At 45.4% G+C, this 18,827-nt stretch overlaps 1 protein-coding gene across 2 annotated transcripts in view; it reads right to left on the reverse strand.

The window, feature by feature from the left end:
- Positions 1 to 1,563: 1,563 nt before the first annotated feature.
- The window catches only part of BLM (BLM RecQ like helicase), a 90,148-nt gene continuing 72,884 nt past the window's right edge, over positions 1,564 to 18,827 (reverse strand). Inside the window, exons 17-22 of one of the 2 annotated variants that reach the window (XR_011250520.1) lie at positions 17,734 to 17,881; positions 11,550 to 11,749; positions 10,898 to 11,086; positions 8,033 to 8,155; positions 5,830 to 6,031; positions 1,564 to 1,905 (exon numbers count right to left, since the gene is read on the reverse strand). Coding sequence is in view for 1 of the 2 variants with exons in the window: in XM_069560345.1 (XP_069416446.1) it covers positions 1,728 to 1,905; positions 5,830 to 6,031; positions 8,033 to 8,155; positions 10,898 to 11,090; positions 11,550 to 11,749; positions 17,734 to 17,881 (1,044 nt within the window). In the remaining variant the exon portion in view is untranslated. Of the gene's footprint in view, positions 1,906 to 5,829; positions 6,032 to 8,032; positions 8,156 to 10,897; positions 11,091 to 11,549; positions 11,750 to 17,733; positions 17,882 to 18,827 lie in introns of both variants that reach the window. The other variant, XM_069560345.1, reaches the window with a different exon arrangement.

The raw sequence follows: 18,827 nt of genomic DNA on the forward strand, positions 1-18,827 counted from the left end.
AGAACCTGTGCCAACCCAGCATTTTGAACGAGGTGGCAAGGTGGGTGTGGGACCTGCCTCTGCCCCTTGACCCCGGGCAACCCTGTCTCCAGGCCCCAGGTTCCTGCAAGTTCTTCCTCTGAGCTCGGTGACAGGCATGGGTGGTGCTGCCCTGCTCAAAGCCTCTGCATTTCACCCCAGGGCCCCCAGGCAGCACCTTCACCTGCCCCCTCCCCTCCACTGCCCTGGGAGCCCCTGAAGGCAGAGTGGGCACTTCGGAGAGGACAATTAGCTCAGAGTCCGGACAGAGGTGCCCAGCAGAGGACTGAATGAGTGAGGTCAGAGCTGGGAAGCAGCCCAGCGTGTGGCGCACTCTGCATGGAGGCTGCCCCCTCATCCCCTCTGTCCCCAAAGCCAGAGCTGCTGCAGGTGGAAGGGGCCACCTACTGCTAGATGCCCACGGGCACGGCCAGCTCTCCAGGGAGGCCTCAGGCCAGCAACAGGAACCCTGCAGTCCAGACCACTGGCTACTTTGTTCTCCACTTCCTCCTCTCACCCCAAGGAGGCTCTTCCGGCCACCTGAGTCGGGACTTGCCGGAAAAGTGCTTTCTGAAAAGGTCAGCTCTGGAAGGCATCTGGAGCTAACAGCGCATGGCCCCCTCAGCAGACTTCTGCCTCCCAGTCTCCTCCATTAAATGAAGGCCCAAGGCCTCAGTGGTAGGGGGTAGGCATGCAGCTCCGAGGGCGACCCCTCGGGGTGGGTGCAGGGTTGGCCTCAGCATCGTCTCCAGGCCAAGGCCACAGACTCCCAGCCAACTCCTTCTTTAACAAGTTTGGCCCAGGGCAAGGGCTCCCCAGCTCTATCCTCCTGACAGAGGTCAAGAAGTGGGGTACCCAACAGGTGTCACCAAGATTACATGATAGCTGAGAAAAGAAGTCTCCAAAACTGAGGGGCTGGAACTGTAAGAGGGGCCAAAATCCCACTGTAAGACTTTCTGGCTGATCAGCCAGTTCAGGGAGGGTCTTGACAAGTAAGGCTTCTTTGATGCTAAAGGAAGACACCAGTATTAATACATGTTTTCACAGAGAACTTCTGACCCTTCTCTTGCAGACCCCAGATTTATCATCTAGGGCTGACAATTTCATAGGCAAATGAACGGCAACTTGTTGTTCTAACTGGTATTTTAAACAGAGGTGATTGAGCATTTTTCACATATTTGTGGGCTGTTTGCATTTCCTCTTCTGAGAACAGCTTATTCACATCCTTTGCTCATTTTTCTACTAGCTCGTCTCTTTTTAAATGATTTATAGGTACTCTTTATATATTATGGATCTGACCCTGTGTGGTGCGTTTTCTCCCCTTTTCCTCTGTCATCTGCGTTTTAATGTTGTTTATGTTGTCTTCCACAGTCTCACGCTGTGCCGTTTGAATCTTTCCCTCTGGCTTCTGTGTTTCATGTCGTGCTTGAGATTTCTCTCACTGAGATGATTCAGCTGCTGGTTCAGACATTCTGAGAAACAACGGCCACAGCATTTTCAGTGGCAGCAAATTGTGCATGTGTTTCAAAAGAAAATCAGAAAATGTTTATTGAAAAAAACCAGAACTGTCACCCTGAGCATTTATTTAAACATTAATAGATACGGGTAAAAATTTACGAATGGTATAACGAAACTAACAGCTTTATATTCACAGATGGTCAGATGCTGACAAACAAGAAATGAGATCTATGTACATCGAAATTTGGTTGTTATGAAAATGCATATGAAGGCTTCAGAAACGGTCTATTTATAGGCTTTGGTGGAGCCATAATCCCCAATTTCCTACTGACTCCTGATGCTGCTTGAGAACCAGGCAAAGTGGAACTGGGTCCGATTACGTTGGAGGGTTTAGTTTTAGAAGGTATCCTTCGGCAAGTGTTGGACCCTCTAAAATGTGACAAAGAAAAGAAAATTAAAATGTCACATAAAACGAAGAGTCAACAGTCATTTTTCTCCTAACCTGCATTATTGTGGTTTAGCTGCTCAGCCATGTTCCAGCTCTCTGTGACCCTATGGACTGTAGCCCTCCAGGCTCCTCTGTCCATGGGATTCTCCAGGGAAGAACACTGGAGTGAGATGCCATTTCCTTCTCCAGGGGATCCTCCTGACCCAGGGATCAAACACGTTCCTCCTGCTTGTCAGGCAGGTTCTTCACCACTGGGCCCCCAAGGAAGCCCTTTAACCTGCATGCACTTTATAACCCATGCTTTCCCTTGGTATGACATGTGTCTCCATTTCTGGCCTATGATGGCCCTGGGGTGAGGTAAGTTTCCTTTGTAATTCAAGGAATAAAGGACTGCTGCCCTTTACACAAACTTGTCCTAGACGTGTGTTCCTAAAATGTCAAGGCCTCTCTGACTTGAGCCCAACCCCAGCTGCCTTCTCTTTCCTCTCGTCTTTCCACCCGTCCCTCCAGACATCTGAGCTGAGACTCTCATTCCCCACCTACTCCAACCATACAAAAAAGTGACAGCACCTCGTCTTAAGGCCCCAGTGCCTGGACAACAGGCGTGGTAGAACGACTGCACTCCCACAGCCCGGAGGAAGGGAGCTTTGTGGGCGGGTGGAGGTGGCGTGGAGCAGAGGGAGCCTTCTCCTGGCCAGGCCAGGCCCGCCAGTCTTGGGCAAGCTGCAGATGTGGTTCCTGGGCGGGAGCAGTTTGGGGCTGCCATGTCTTCATCGGACCCTGTTGCCAGCGGCTCGCTCGCTTGTCTACACTCCAAGGTTTGCCCGCTCTCACCTTCCACTCGCTACCTTTAAAACAGGTTGAGGAGCCCCTGCCACAGTCTACTACAGAGGCCTTCCAGACCTCACTTCCCCCACTGATCTGAAGATAACAGCTTTTCTCTCCCCACCGAATAAACTGTTAGAAAAAAAATATCACAGGGCCAGTGTGTTTACAAGGGTAACAGCAGGCAGCATTTGCCATAGAAGCCTGTCCCTAAACCAGTATTTCCCGTCACCTTGCAGCCAGGGTGAATCCCTGCCCCGTGTTGATTTCCGGTCATCAGGGCACTCAGGTGGCCTTAGAGGGCCCGGTGTCAGGGCCATCAGTCTGCTGATGATATTTTGGTGGGGCTGAGTGAAAAGTGGTTTTTCAACATTTTAAAACTCTTGCTCGAGGGCAGTTTTACTGCAGAACTGGTAAAGATCTGCTAAAACTAGCAGAGAAGCAGCCTTAAATCTCCCTATGCTGATTTCCTGCTGAGAAATTAAGCCCCGAGAGAAAACCTGCTGTTGATATTGATTTACAGAATGAATCTGCCAACAGCAGCCTCCATTTTCACCAGAGCCATCCATTTCACTGCCACTCAGGGCCCAGAACACAACCAGTGCATTGTGTGTTGTTCGGAAGATGTGAAACTCCGCGGGCAGGGTGGGGAGGTGAGGGCGCTGGCAGGGAGCCACGCTGATCCCGTGGCCGCTCGGGGCCCCAGCCAGGTGAGCGGCCCGGACATGTGGGGAGCCACCACCTTGCAGAGTGGGTCAGTGGAAATGCGGAGAACTGGGCACGGAGACAGCGAGGCTGCTACAGGGTAAAGCACTATTACACAACTGCTGCTTTTCACCAGCAGGGACGAGCAGAGAATCCTGCCGTAAACACACAGGCTAATTAAAAACCAGCATCAAAACTGTGCTGGCTTTGGGACAAGTGTGAGTTTCTCTGTGCTGCTGTGTTCAGTCACTAAGGTGTATTTGCGACACCCCACAGATTGCAGCCCACCAGGCTTCTCTGTCCATGGGATTCTCCAGGCAAGAATGCTGAAGTGAGATCCCTTCTCCAAGGGATCTTCCCGACCCAGGGATCCAACCTGTGTTTCTTGCACTGGAGGCAGGTTCTTTACTACTGAGCCACTAGGGAAGGCCCTTACTAGCTTAGGTTCCAGGCCACAGGGCAAAGTGCTTCCCTCTGAAAAACAACAGTTGCGACAACACTAAGGGAGACAATGGTCTGCTTTGTTCTAAAGGGCAGCAAGAGGAGGTCATGATGGAATCTCCGAGGACCATGTGCAGCAGTGAAAGTGCTCTGGGCAGGCCTGGGCGAGCCAGTGTCCGGCCCCACCTGTGAGAAGGGAACAGGCCAGGGGTGCACAAGCCTTCCCCAGGGGAAGCTTCAGGAAGCCCCAGTGTCCCCAGCATAAGTCCCAGGGAGTGGGACAGAGGCCTTGTGAGGTCTTCTACTCTGTGTGAGCGCCTGTGCAAATGAGTGTTTCCCAAAATGGGGAAATAAGTGAAGAAATTAAGAAAACGTCCCCACGGAAGGGCATTGGTGGGTCACCTGCACATCAAAACCCACAGAAATTACTTAGCCATAAAAATGAATGAAATCCTGCTAGTTACGACAATACGTGTGGACCTCAAGGGCGTGAGGCTAAACGAAATAAATCAAATACTCTATGAGCTCTCTCATAGATGGAACCTAAATATATACGAATATTTAAACCAAGTTCATAGGTGCAGAGGACAGACTGGTGTGGTGGTTGCAAGAGGCATGGATGGGGTGGGGTGTAGGATAAATGGGTGAAGTTTAAAGTTTAAATATAATTAAAATAGATAAATAAAACCCACAAAGTTAAACTAATATTTACTAATGTCTTTAATTTCTGTCCCCCGACAGAAGGATTAGCACATACAACATGCTTGTTTGCAGACTTAAGGAGAAAACGACAGCTTGTTAACACTGCCTTCTTTTCTCTTCTCCACTCAATTTTTGGTCTTTATTAACCCGGAAGGAAAAGAGGTAGAAAAACTACACGAGGAAAACATGATAGCCTGCACAAGCTTACTGAGTTCCCTCTTCCTAGGTTTCTGTTAATACCAATGGGAGGGTCGCCATCCCACCAGACCTGACCTAGAAGGTGAGGGCAGAGGACGTTCTTGAAGATGGGAAAGAGCAGGGAAATGATGAATAAATACAAACGCTGTTCAGATCATCACCCTGGACCTGACGGCAATGCTTTGTTCTGCCTTGGTGAGCAGACAGCACCCCAACGCTGGGGCATCCCAGCCCGGGGGCCAGGCAGACGTGGGAACAGAGAGATGGCAGGGCTGGACTGACCTCTGGGGGGTTCCAGTCATCGCCTCTTCTCTGCTACCCTGCTAAGCTCGGGAGGCTGGCCTCCCGGCTGTTACCGAATGACAGGGGTTGTGCGGGGCCTCCAGGTGGATGCCCTGCAGATGCTGCAGCAATAAAAGCGGTGTAGCAAGTACTGGCGGGATCATAAGAGTCATGAGGAAACAAAACCCTTTTGTTTATTCAGCTAGTGTATGACTTACGGGCTTCCCTGGTGGCTCAGTGGTAAAGAATCTGCCTGCCAAGCAGGTGATGCAGGTTGATCCCTGGGTCGGAAAAATCCCCTGGAGAAGGAAATGGCAACCTACCTCCAGTATTCTTGCCGGGAGAATTTCATGGACAGAGGAGCCTGGCGGGCTTACAGTCCATGGTGTTGCACACAGTCGGACACAACTTAGCAACTAAACAACAACAATATGGTTTACAGTATTTTAGGTGGAAAAGTCTCTTCAGTGCAAGTGTAAAAAAAAAAAATTTCCCCCTTTGAAGGTAAGGTCAAAATTGGAGCAGCTTTTTTACAAACTAGAAAACTTCAGTGATAGTCAACCTAGGAGCAGATATAAAAATCTGAAACAAAAAAAATTTTTGTTTTGGATCAGAGCTTAATCCTGATACACGAGTTGGACCAGGCAACATTGAACAATGGCTTATTTTAATGAACACTTCAAAGCAAAGCAGGGCAGCCCCGCTCGCTTCTCCCCTCCACCCAACACTGCAGACAAGGTGGCAGAACTTACCCTTTCGTCCTGGAACCACTGAAACCAGTTCTTCTCCTCTTGGCTCTTTGGGAGGCTGACATCCTTTTCCTCTTTCTTTCGTTTCTGGTTTTGTTTGCAAAGTAGCGAGAAGATACGGATGCTTCCTCATCGGACTCCTCAGGAGTGTTTTTTCCGGTGCCTCTGCTGCTGGAGGGGCTTCTCCGTGGGGAGGTGTCCTCAGCTACAAACGGACAACGCAGACATTTACTGGTGCTGCCGTGCTGATGAGTCTACGTGCAGATGCACAGCACAGGGCGCAGTTCAGCTGAGGCCCCGGTGTTCTCCCGGAGCATCCCGCCACTTGGGTTCAACCATCCCACAAGAACTGCGCTCCTCTTTTATTTCACAAAGCCCATAGTCATCAATGGCAATTCAGTTTTAAAGAATGGGGGGTCGGAATTCATTAAGAAAATGTGTGATGCTCTCTAACTTAACTAGAGACGTCAGGTTTATTAGCTCACTCTCTGCAGCCCAAGTCCCTGCTATTGTTTGTGCCATTAATCCTGTTAAGCTCTCTGAAAAGCAGAAAGTGCGAACTAAAAGACAATTTATTAGTTTACATATGCTGAAAAAGACAAGCCCAATGTAAGGAAAACATGACTATGTTCGCACCTCATCTTTAGAGTGATAGTTACTTAGTAGTGGGTGTCAGAAAATTCTATACTGTATTTTACTTTCCTTTGCATAATAGCTGTTAATAGTTCACGTACTGTGCAGGAAATGGGCCTGTACAAAGCACACATTTGCAAAGAAGATGGTAATTTCCATAGGTATTTGCAATCCAAGGCACTCCCAAAGCCTGAAATCTTCCCACCAACAGTGACTGGGTCTTCGTTTCTGAAGGTACTTCCGGGCTGGCCTGGTTTACCCTCAGGGTACCCTGCCTCACCGTGTGGTAGGAAGGGTGAAGAGCGCAGTCATTCCAGCGTGGGACTTCAGCAAAATGAAAAACCTTGCCCATTTCCACCTCCAAAATGGGTGTGGGGAAGACCCTGGCGGTCCAGTGGTTACGACTCTGCCCTTTCACTGCCCGTGGGTCTGGGTTCAGTCCCTGCTTAGGGAACTAAAAGCCCATAAGCTGCATGGCATGGTCAAAAATAAAACAGGTGTATAAGGACTGAGTGACTCAAAACGGGCAAAGCTCTTGGCTCAGCATCTCTCCCTCAGTAAGTGGGAGTGGTCATCACCGGCGATTTCTGCAGAGCGGCCCTGTCTGACATGGGTAAAATACCCTTCCAAACAACGTGCTGCACTAACCAAGCGTTAACTTCCCACCAAGAGTTCAATGTGTCTGAAGTAAGGCTTTTATGGAATAATGACCATACTGAAGAATTAACGAGAACCTGACTCTTCTGCATTGTGCCAAGGGATAAAAATGACTGTGGAGAGACAGAATGCGACTTGCTCATTTCTCACCCCACCTCCATTTCCCTCAGCCCTGGGAAGGACTGGAGTCACAGAACAGTTCACTTGGCTCGGACGCATCACAATACCCTGGAGCCAGGCACCCTGCACCTATCGCCCACAACAATCTTTGTTCTCGATCTCCCCTGCATCCACACTTTCCATCGCTTGAGGTGAGAAGTACACGTGATGAGCTTTGTAATCAGAGGCGCTGCACGACAGGCCTCACGCAACCTCTGGGGACGTCCATTGAGGACGCACTCGCTCGGGCAGCGCCTTTCAACGCTAGTGACAGGAGAGGCTCTAGCGTTCCAGCTACATGTTCATTTTCCAAAACATTTCAACTTAATCTTTAGACATGCTTGTCGGATAACACGTTCCTTCCTCAGATAAGGAAAGCGAAACAAGAAAAGGTTATCCGTGGCCCGCCAAGGATCACAGAGGGGGATGCTGACCAATCTGCAACCGGCACCCAGGGGCTCCAGGGTCCTCAGGCGCTCGCTTTAGCAGAATCAACAAATGCTGGGCCCACAGGCCGCCCACTGGGTCCTCTTAGCAGGTCTGCTCACTGGCACCCCCAGGGGACCTAAGCACCAGTGTTCTCTATGAAGTGCCTGGCACCCCACCGGGGTCTGCTCCGAACACTTGGATGTCAGTGTGACGAGGTGTAGGAAGCACTGACACAACCCAGAAACCACACAGTTCTAATCCAGTGAGAGGCACTGCTCAACATTAAAAGAGGCTTTTGGAAAAACACATATTTGGCTGTATACTGAACCTGGCAATGTCCACTCAGAGTATTTCTGTAATATTGGAATCACTTCAGCACCATATTTTTCCAGTTTGTCTTCGGTAACACCATCAATTTGAAGCAAAACCTCAGGATCAGAAGATAAAGATTCTGTACATGGGCATAAAATTAGAAATTTAAATTACCACCCAGAGAAAACCCACTGGATTTAAGCTCATTCACCCATTCAGCGCCTGTGTGTTAAGTGCCAACTGACTGCAGAGCGCTGGGTACATGGGCCAATTTTCTACAAAGGCAGCTAGTGCCAACGGAGGCAGCAGACAGGCCCAGAGGGCAGGAGCCCACCGTTGCATTCCAGCAGCAAAGGTGCATGGTCAGGGCAGAGAATAGGAGGGGGTCGAGGACATTGGGGCGAGCAGAGTCAGGGGGTATCCGGTCTTTGCTCTCACCCACGGTTCGCATTACAAAGACGAGTCTAGTTGCAGTTATGGGGATCCTTTGTTTGCAGAGAAGGCCCACATTTGTGCTTCCTTCCACCTCTGACTTCTCCCCTGCATTCCTGACTTGCATCTTCTGCTCAGTAAAGCCTCAAATGAATTCTCACTGCCCCCTCAACCCAAACCTGTCCTTCCTCCAGCCTTTTCTGCACGTGGGCGAGGCAAGTAAGCTGTTGAGAGTCCTCTGAGCCCAGAAGGCACAGGAGTCTTACAGCTAGACAAGTCTGTCGTCGTAAATACCACTCTGGCTGCTGTATGTAAAATGGACTGTAAGGTAAGGAGGAGAAACAGGAGCCTCGCGGAAGCTGCTCGCGGAGGATGCTAGGAACTAGATGGAGGGAAGCAGCAGATTCGGACATGGTTTGGAGGCTAGGTCTGTAGGATTTAGTGATGCACTGGCTACGGGGAGCAAGTGAGTAATCCCCACATATTTGAGTTGAACAAAGGGTGGATTTCAAATCCGTGATTCTCGCATCGTTTCTACATTTACAAGAAAAAGAACAGACCTGTGGGACAGACCGGGGGTTAGCAGAAGATAAAGTTAGGGACACAAGGAGAAATGCCAATCCCTGGAGGTTTCCTGGTGGTCCAGTGGTTAAGACCCTGTGTTTCCACTGCAGGAGGTGAGTGTTTGATCCCTGGTCATGAAACTAAGGTCCTATATGCCTCGGGGTGTGGCAAAAAAAAAAAAAAAGAAATGCAAATCCCTGATAGAGCTTGTACTTTATCTGAAGAACTGCTGGAGCTTTAAAGAGTACTTAGAAGATTAAAATGAGTATCATGTTTATATCTGGAGTTAAGGAGTCCAGTTAAGAAACTTCACTGAGAACCTAGGAATGAAATACAACATTTTATTGATTCTAAGATACACACTTTTTTTTTTTTTTTTTGCATTTTGGCATTCCTGAGGTCAAGCTGCATCTTACCAGTGCAGATGGCCAGATGGCAGCTGTCCAGCAGCTGTCACCGCCTATGCACGTGAGAACATAGTCACAGCATCAGTCACCACCACCACTGCAGTGCTGGTTCCTCACATGTTGAGTTTAACTGCATGTGAAATGTCTTCAAAAAGACTAGACTGGGATGAGCACTAAGAAAATGATGTGGGGATTTCCCTGGTGACCCAGGGGTTAAGAATCCACCTTTCCAGGCAGGGGACATGGGTTCGATCCCTGGTCAGGGAACTAAGATCCCATATGCTGCGGGGTTGAGTCACAACAAAGACCCAGTGCAGCCAAAAAGAAAAAACATAATAATAATTAAAAAAAGAAAATGACTGTGCATGCAAAAACGCTCAGACATGGAGTAATGGGGAATAAATGTGGCATTAACAAAGCAAATGATTTGTTCTGGAGGAGATGACAATTTCATAGTTTCTTGTAGGCAACAACCAAGTGCTTTACATGACTTGTGTTGCTAAGAGACGTGTGCAAGGCCGTGGACAACTTTCTGGTATCATTAAGAAAACACCACCATCACATTGGAAGGGGTGATGGGGATTTTGATAAAACTGGGGGGATATAGTGGAACGTGCTGCAAAGGCTGTATCACTAACGTCCCTGATGACATGAGGGAAAAACAATGACATGAACAGCTGAGTCAAAAAAAAAAAAAGATTCAGAAGAGTCAGGCTTTACTAAAAGTACTCTGTCATTAATTGGCAGAATTTTTTTTTTCTCAATAGTCCGTAAAATAACAACGTGGCATCTTAGAGTTGATGAGATACTATAATGACCTATGGTGGCCAGAGTGGGAATGGGAGAGGGAAGGCGGTGATTATGGGCTTTTATAAAGGATAAGCATGGAAGGAAATGTACACTCATCATCAGTCAACTACTGGCCAACTTATTTTCCAGGGACTTTACTATGAGAACTTTGGGTGGAGCTATCTGAAGCCATGGGGATAATTCAGGTCAGTAAGTATTTATCACAAAATACTTAAGACACAGCCATGTGCTAGGTCTGGATTTGGAGAAGCATTAAACAAAATCTCTTTTCATAAGGAACTTATGTTTTAGGAATGTGAAGCTAAGGTCTTTACGAAAACAAAACAAAACCGTGTGCATAATTCGTTAAACATAAGGCAGGCAAGTAATGCACATAAAGTCAGTAAGAGACACCTGGTATTAGCAATTACAATTATCCATATCTTAACATGCAGCATTAAACCAAAGTATAAGTTTAAATTATATTAACACCATATGTCTGAAGAACAAAGTACTGTGTTTATCTTCAAGAATATATTTTATTTCAAGAAGGAGTTTAAATTGTTTGAGCTTTCAATTCAGAGATGAAAAAGACTGATATATACTTATGCTCTTGATGAGTTCTTTATCAAGATTAACTTTTGGCCCATTCATTTATGCTGTACAGCAGGAGACACAGACATACCAACCTGCGAGCTTCTTGAGAGTGACGGTATTAAAAATATTAAAGTAGTGGACGCCAAAAACTTTCCCCAGAGATTTGCAGACTTCTGTAAGTTCTCCAAGACATTTCTTAACCACCTCTTCCCTCTGAGACACCTTTGCCACTAACGCCTTTTGTTTTTTCACACTGCTGGAATTTTCCGTTTCCATAAAGTCTACCTTTGTGAGAGAAAAACAGAGCGCAGCAGTGGGTGTGTGAATACTTGTAGCCAAACAGAGGCTTTATTTAATGCTTAATTACATTTCTTGGGGGGAGGGTGGGTATTTCTATGTCAAGTAGATAGTAAGTCTCTTGGGAACAGGGGCTGTCCATTCTCCATCTTCATATTTCCAGTGAGAGCATAGAAAAGCTTTGTAATAAATGTTTATTTAATGAATATATGATAATCTAATGATCTGATAGCCCATATGATTCATTTTGACAGGTATGACATTACTTGGGCTCAAGTTTAAGATCTCTTTCTAAACTAAGAAGAACAAAATATGTTCATATAGGGCAGTACATATAAGTTCAATGTCCATCAGCTCATCAGCTTAGGAAAAGACACTTTAACTCGCAGTAAAATATTTCCATCTACTCTTTGGGAGATAATAAAATCAACATTAAAAAAATCATACCTTTAAATGCCCATTTAGTACAGTTTGTGCTTTACTTCCAAGCATCACATAGGCAATTGGTTGATCATTGGCATTGATATATAAGTCTTCATCCAAAATCCTGTCAAGTATCAGTTTTTTAAAAAGTCTTTCGGCGTTGTGTCTTGAATAAGTAGATCCTTTTCCAAATATTCCTGACTGAATTTTTGCACTCTTACTCCCTGGCAAGAAGGTACAAGAAGTTAGACTAGTAAATATAGGTATATCATAACTGAGGGCTTCCCTGGTGGCTCAGATGGAAAAGAATCTGCCTGCAAGGCAGGAGACCTGAGTTCGATCCCTGGCTTGGGAAGATCTCCTACGGAAGGCAACGGCAACCTACTCCAGTATTCTTGCCTGGAGAATTCCATGGACAGAGGAGCCTGGCGGGCTACAGTCCATGGGGTCCCTAAGAGACAGACATGATTGAGCGACTTTCCCTTTCACCATAACTGTAACAAAAGGCGCTAAAAAAAGTCATTTATGGGGACTTCCCTGGTGGTCCAGTGGTTAAGAAGCTGCCTTCCAGTGCAGGGGACATGGGTTCAATCACTGCTTGGGGAACTAAGATTCCACATGGCATGGGGCAACGAAGCCCATGAGCCACAGTGAGACTGCATGCCACAGCTAAGACCCAGTGCTGCCAAATATATTTATACATGTTTAAAAGTCATTTATGGACAGGTCTGGATAAAGGGATAGACAGCTCTTCTTCAGGAAAACCTATGGCACCAACAGACACTCATTTCCATAAAGTAAGAATATTTGAGTAGAATTCTAAAATAATTTCATGTACTTCTCTTTATATAACAGGCATTGACCAAACACAGCAACAAAATTAAATTGGTCATTTTAGGATGTTGCATATACAGCTTATAAAATTATATGACAGCAAACAAATCAAAGACAAAGTTTATGTCAACTTTAACTTTAGCTTCACATCACTGTCGCTGTATTAGGATAACTATGCATTGTTGATCTAGTTCCAAAAAAATTTTTTGACAATCAACTTTATAAATATTATCTCTGATCCTGTGATGAAAGTGCTACTCCTTTACAATCAAAGCATTTAAGTCTACACATTCTGTCATCCTCACAGATGAAACCTAGATAAACTCCAAAACAAGAGCATAGCATTCCATGAGGCCATGTACTTCCCTCCTCCCCCAGGGGGCTGACTGAGAGCTCCACACCAGGCTGGATACTTGGTTTCACATCGCAGCTGCTGTAATGACAAGTGTCTTTTTTAAAATCATAAGCACAGTTATTTTTTCTTTAATAACAATCCATTTATGAAGGTTGGAGAAGGAAATGGCAACCCACTCCAGTATTCTTGCCTGGAAAATGCTATGGACAGAGGAGCCTGATGGGTTATATAGTTCCATGGGATCACAGGAGTCAGACAAGACTTAGCAACTAAACCACCACCACTTAAGAAAGTGACATTGATTATAATCAGAATTAACAGCTATATTTTGTAAGGCTTTAGCTCTATTGTAACAGCTCCAAATAATTATGTTACTGTAAATTTCAGATGGCTTCTGGTCACAGATGCTGAATGATGCAAGTTTTACTTCTTCAAGTGATCTGGACACAAAGGACTACTGCTCTGGTAAAGGACGGGGTGACGTGCACCCAGTGCTAGTGCTGAGGGTAACTAAGAAAGCTGGATGAAACATAAACAGTTTTCTTAAAAACATACAAGAGCTGATGAGAAACTGAAGCATGTGTCAGAAAAATGTCTAACTTAGCAATCTTTCTAGGACCCTATATGGAAGCTACAAACAGAGATGCAGGTGAAGGTGTACTTAAAAGGCTATTTATCACACCATTATGTACACTAGAAAAATACTGAGGTGGCCAAAAAACTCACTTGGGGTTTTCTGTAAGATGTTACGGAAAACCCCTAACAGACTTTTCACCAACCCAATATGTCCTAAAATAAAACTATTTAAACATATTTCACCAATATGATAAAATATAAACTAAAAACTACTTCAGGAGAGTAAAATAATTTAAAAATGCTTATATGATTAAATAAAAATGATAGGAACTATACATTCAATATGATAAATATGTGATTGTGAGCAAACACATTGAAATATTAGTAGTTTGTTTTCTGGAGTTTGTATTTTTCAGTTTTCTACATGTCATAATGTAGAATGATTATGTATCATTCTTATAATAAACTGCTTAACCTACAACCCTTTGTGCTCCCAAACTAGAAGGCAAGAATCCAGAAAGGGGGTCCAGCATTAAAAGTTGCTCTGTCCTGAGAACTGTGTGGATCCAGAAGAAACAGCTTAGAAACTGAGCAAACCATCTCCCTTCTCCAGTGGAGGCTACTCACTGTTTAATTGCTTTATAGATTTTAAAGTAATACATGTACATAGGAAAAAATACAGGACAGGAGGGTTTGTAATTAAAAGCAACATTCCTCTATTCTACCCTTCCCCTTCCTAGTCTCACTCTTTCCCAAGTCAATCGCTTTTTTAAAAATTTAATTTTTTTTTGGCTGTGCCATGCAGCATGTAGGATCTTAGTTTCCCGGTCCCTGGTCGAACCCCGGCCCCTGCAATGGAAGCGTGGAGTCTTAACCACTGAACTCCCAGGGAAATCCCAAGGCAATCACTTTTAAATGGCTTGTTTTCAGCTCTTCTGGTGGTTGCCACTCATGGAACCCACACTTCTGCTGTCATTCCAAGCCATCCATATACTCCCCTTTTATTTTTATCTGTTTACTGGTTTTGCTGGGTCTTCACTGCTGTGTGAAGGTGTCTCTAGTTGCGGCGAGCGGGAGCTACTCTTTGTTGCAGTGTATGGCCTTCTCATTGTGGTGACTTCTCTTGTGGAGCACAGGCTCTAGGGCTGAACCCACGCCCTAACAGGCCCGAACAGGCTCTAGCGCACATGGGATCAATAGTTGCAGCTTGAGGGCTCTAGAGCACAGGTTTAGTTGTGGCGCTTGAGCTTCGTTGCTCCACAGCATGTGGAATCTTCTTGGGTCAGGGATCAAATTCAAGTCCCCTGCACTGCCATGGCAGGCGGATTGTTACCCACTGTGCCACCAGGGAAAGCCCTATTTTTGCTTACTGCACTTTCATTCTTACATCACCAGGATTAACAACTATATCCTGTCCTGTTCTCTAACCACGTTGAAGTCTATAAGTTGACTGCCACTTATCAGCAGTGTTTAGATTAGGACACGCTTCCTTTCCCACTTAGAACTCCTGACTCTTGTGCAACTAAGGAGGATGTTCACTGTATCCAGACAGATTATTTTGTACATTTTATCAATTACGCAAAACGGTACGGCCACTTCCTTCATTTCTAGTTGACCTCCGCTCTCTTGTAATCTTTTCCCCGGGTTTCTAAGTGCCTTTCTCCATTTGTTGTTGAGAAGTAACATTTGTGGCCTTTTCCGTCATCAAAAACAAAAACAAATTCATTTCTTGTTCTTTCTCTATATTGCTTGGGACTTATTTTTCCGACTTTCTGTTAACAATTTGTACAGATTGCTTCAGGACGAGCCCTTGGAGAAGGGCACAGCAACCCACTCCAGTATCCTTGCCTGGAGAATCCCATGGACAAAGGAGCCTGGCGGGCTACAGTTCACAGGGTCGCCAAGAGTTGGACACAACTGATGACTGAGCACGCCTGTAAAGACTGCTTACTGACTCTGGGATTTCTTCTCCCTGGACCCATGGGTCTGTTCCTGTTTATGGTATAGATCACATCATCTTCTTTGCCTGCAAGTCTCCAGGGTTGCTGGTATTAATATGATGTCCTTTTGGTTTTGGTTGTTTCTTTCTTTCCAAAGCTTTTGGGAGTATCTCTGAAGGGGTTCAGAATATGCCACAATGGCATCAAAACTATTCTGAGCAGAAGGTATCTGAGTTCCTGAAATCTATCTGCCAAAAAGCAGACACTCCCCAAAGAACTCAATTGTCTTAAATCCTACCACCCGCCCCAGCCCTGGAGCAACCAGAGAAGACTGACTCTCATCATCGGAGGTGAGAACTTTCCATGCAACACCCAGACACTGTTACAAAAATGATCACGTCCCCCCACCCCCCCCATCTTTCTCCTAAGGGCCTGTTTATGTCCCCCCGCCCCCACTACTCCCCAAATCATTTGTTTCCTCCTAACCCTTCCTGCCTCTCCTTTCCCTATTAAAATGGTAGCTAAGCCTCAGATTCTAATGGCTCCTTTGAGTCACATTTTCCATGAACTCCCATTACATATCTGATTAAATCTGTCCTTTCTCTTGCTAATCTGCCTGCCCTAACTGTAAGAGAATGGAGAAAAGGCTTCTCCTCCCTAACATCTCTTTACTCTTGGTATTCTTTTTTTAAATTATTTTTATTTTTTTACTCTTGGTATTCTTAAATCTCATCTTATAAAGCATTTATTTTGCATTAAGCAGGCTTCTTTTTTTCCTTAATTTAGATGTTGGCACACCACACAGCTTGCGGGACCTCAGTTCCCTGACCAGGGATTGAACCCAGGCCATGGAAGTGACACTGCCAAATCCTAACCACTAGGGAACTCCCCCAGTGGGCAATTAAGGCTTTTTTCCTTTTCTGAGAAATTTCCTTTACCGTTGGTTTATTTCCTATTTCAAAATTCTGTCAGATTTCACATTTCCTAAGAATTGATCTGTATTTTCTCTCTCACATTTTCCATATATTTTTGCTGAGGTCTTCAGAAAATTTTCTTGATGTCGTCTTCCAGCCTTTCTACTAAATTTACTTTGTCAATCATTTATAATTTTTAACAGCTCTTTCTCCATCTTTGTTTCTTTTCCATACAAATGAAAGTTGTTCAGTCATGTCCAACTGTGACCCCATGGACTGCAGCCTACCAGGTTCCTCTATCCATGGAATTCTCCAGGCAAGAATACTGGGGTGGGTTGCCATGCTCTCCTCCACGGGATCTTCCCAACCCAGGGATCGAACCCAGGTCTCCTGCGCTACAGGTGGATTCTTTACCATCCAAGACATCATAACATTCTATTATTATTTATCTTTGTGAAGACACTAATGAAGAGTTCCCCTTCCTGTCTCCCCAGGAGTACTGCCTATTTTCTAAATTATCTCTATCCCCAGGATCAAATATGTTACTTCTTTGGCCTTTCTCTTTTTTCTTTGCAGCATGTAAGCTCTCAGTTAGGGCATGTGGGCTCTAGCTCTCTGACCAGGGATCGAACCCGGATTCCCTGCACTGGGAGCACAAAATCTTAGCCTCTGGACCACCAGGCAGGCCTCTGGCCTTTTCTTGACTGTCTATTTATATTTACTCTTCAGGGACCAGATCAGACTTTTAAAGTGGATTTCTTATTACTTTGTATTGACATCTATTTCCCCCCAAATTCCTCCCTTGAAATGGGATGTCCAGTCATCAGGTTTGTTTTAGGGTAAATGTGCTGGGTAGCCCCAGCTTGGCTGTCTTTCTGCTCCTCAGGCAGTCTGTCTATCTCTGTTCTAGAATTGGTTGCAGGGGGTATTCCATGCAGTTCTCCTGTGAGCAGACTTCCTCCCAACTGTCCCCTCCTATCTGGAGCTCCCCTGCTTTCACGTCTACCCCTAGGCCTCTAAGCCTCCAGGTCTGGGGCCTGGTGATAATGGCATTCCACCTGGTTGACAGTCCCTTGGCCGTTGCTTTCTCCTACATTTATTTGCTCTGTGATTTATCGAATTTCATTCCATTTATCAATACGCTTCCATCCATTTTGTAAAAGATTTTTAACACTTCTAATCTGATGATGGTCTCCTTGTGGTTCTCTATGCTGTTATGGATTGAATCCTCCTTCTATTTCCTCGCTACTATTTTAAAAGGGCCTCAAGGAAGAAAAAAGAAGACAGATACTTAATGCTCAAGCTGCCGTCCCAAACTAGAAGCTCCACTCACTCAGATGAAACTGCATGAGCTTTCTTATTTTTTTTTCATTTGTGAAAACTCATTTTAGTGACTTATATAAACTCTATAAAAATAACTGTTATAATCCATAAAATGGCTTTGCTTTCATTACTCTAAAAGGCTTTTATTCTAAAGCCCTTAAATTCATTAAGAAAATGACAATAGAGGTGTTTCTATGTAGCTGTAATGACTTCTTTAATGTTCAATTTTAATTGATGTAATTCAAACGATAAAACAGCTGACTTACCCAAGAAAATGTCGACCAGCATGTTCATAGTAAACCTCCCAGAAGGACCTATATGCTTTGTATTTCTTGTTCCCTGAGATGAACTGTGTTCTTGAACAAATCTCACAATATTTTTCACATCATCAGTCACATCTTTTGTCTTAAAGTCCTATGAATAAAAAGAGATTACCTTTTTACATTTATTTATTACCTTTTATTGTTCTCTTTATAATTAAGATAATACCTAGATTGCTAGGGTTTAATACTAACTGAAATAGTCCCACAACATGCCATTTCCATACTAAAACCAAGACCCAAAACTAAGGTGCGAGTGTCCTTCTTTTCTGTGTTTTCACACTAACCTTGCATCTAGAACGACTAGCAGTCTACGGTGCCTATTTCATTAGTCCACAGACAGTTATCGGAAAGCGCTCTGCGGGTAGAAACAGCCTTTTTCCTCCAAATCCTTCATACTCTCTGCCACTTACTGTATGGTGACCTCTAGAATGAAACCACTGTCTAACCATGCAAATGTATGAGTTCTGATGTCCTTTGGGTCTCTGGTGCCAGTCAATCCTTTTTGTTATTTCCAGTCAGTTTCCTTTCTCATAGCCCTCAGTCGTCTCCAAACTCTGCCAACCACTTTTTCCCTTTGCTCTTTGCACTTTATTTATTTTTATCTTCTTTTTTGGCTCGGCCGGGTCTTCACTGTGGGTTTTCCCTAGCAGCGCTTGGTGAGAGGGGGGCTCCTCTTCACTGCAGCGTGCTGGCCTCTCACTGCGGCGGCTGCTCTTGCCGCAGAGCGTGGGCTTCGGTGGTTGCAGCACAAGGGTTCAGTGGCTGTGGAGCCCGGGCGTGGCTGATCTGCAGCATGTGGGGTCTTCTTGGACCGGGACTGGACTCGAGGCTCCTGCACTGGCAGGTGGACTCGCCCACTGGACCACCAGGAAAGCCTCCCTGCCTTCCTCTTGAAGCCCCCATTTCTATGTGATGTCTTGCTCTCGTCACATCACAGCAATGCCGAGCACCTGCAGTTCTCAGGAGCAGCATCGTGCTTCTGTATAAGCAGTCCCTCTACCTGCTAATCCTTGCTCAACCCCCCCAGTCCTGGAGAC

The sequence above is a fragment of the Ovis canadensis genome, chromosome 18 (genome assembly GCF_042477335.2).
Source record: "Ovis canadensis isolate MfBH-ARS-UI-01 breed Bighorn chromosome 18, ARS-UI_OviCan_v2, whole genome shotgun sequence".
Classification (NCBI taxonomy): domain Eukaryota; kingdom Metazoa; phylum Chordata; class Mammalia; order Artiodactyla; family Bovidae; genus Ovis; species Ovis canadensis.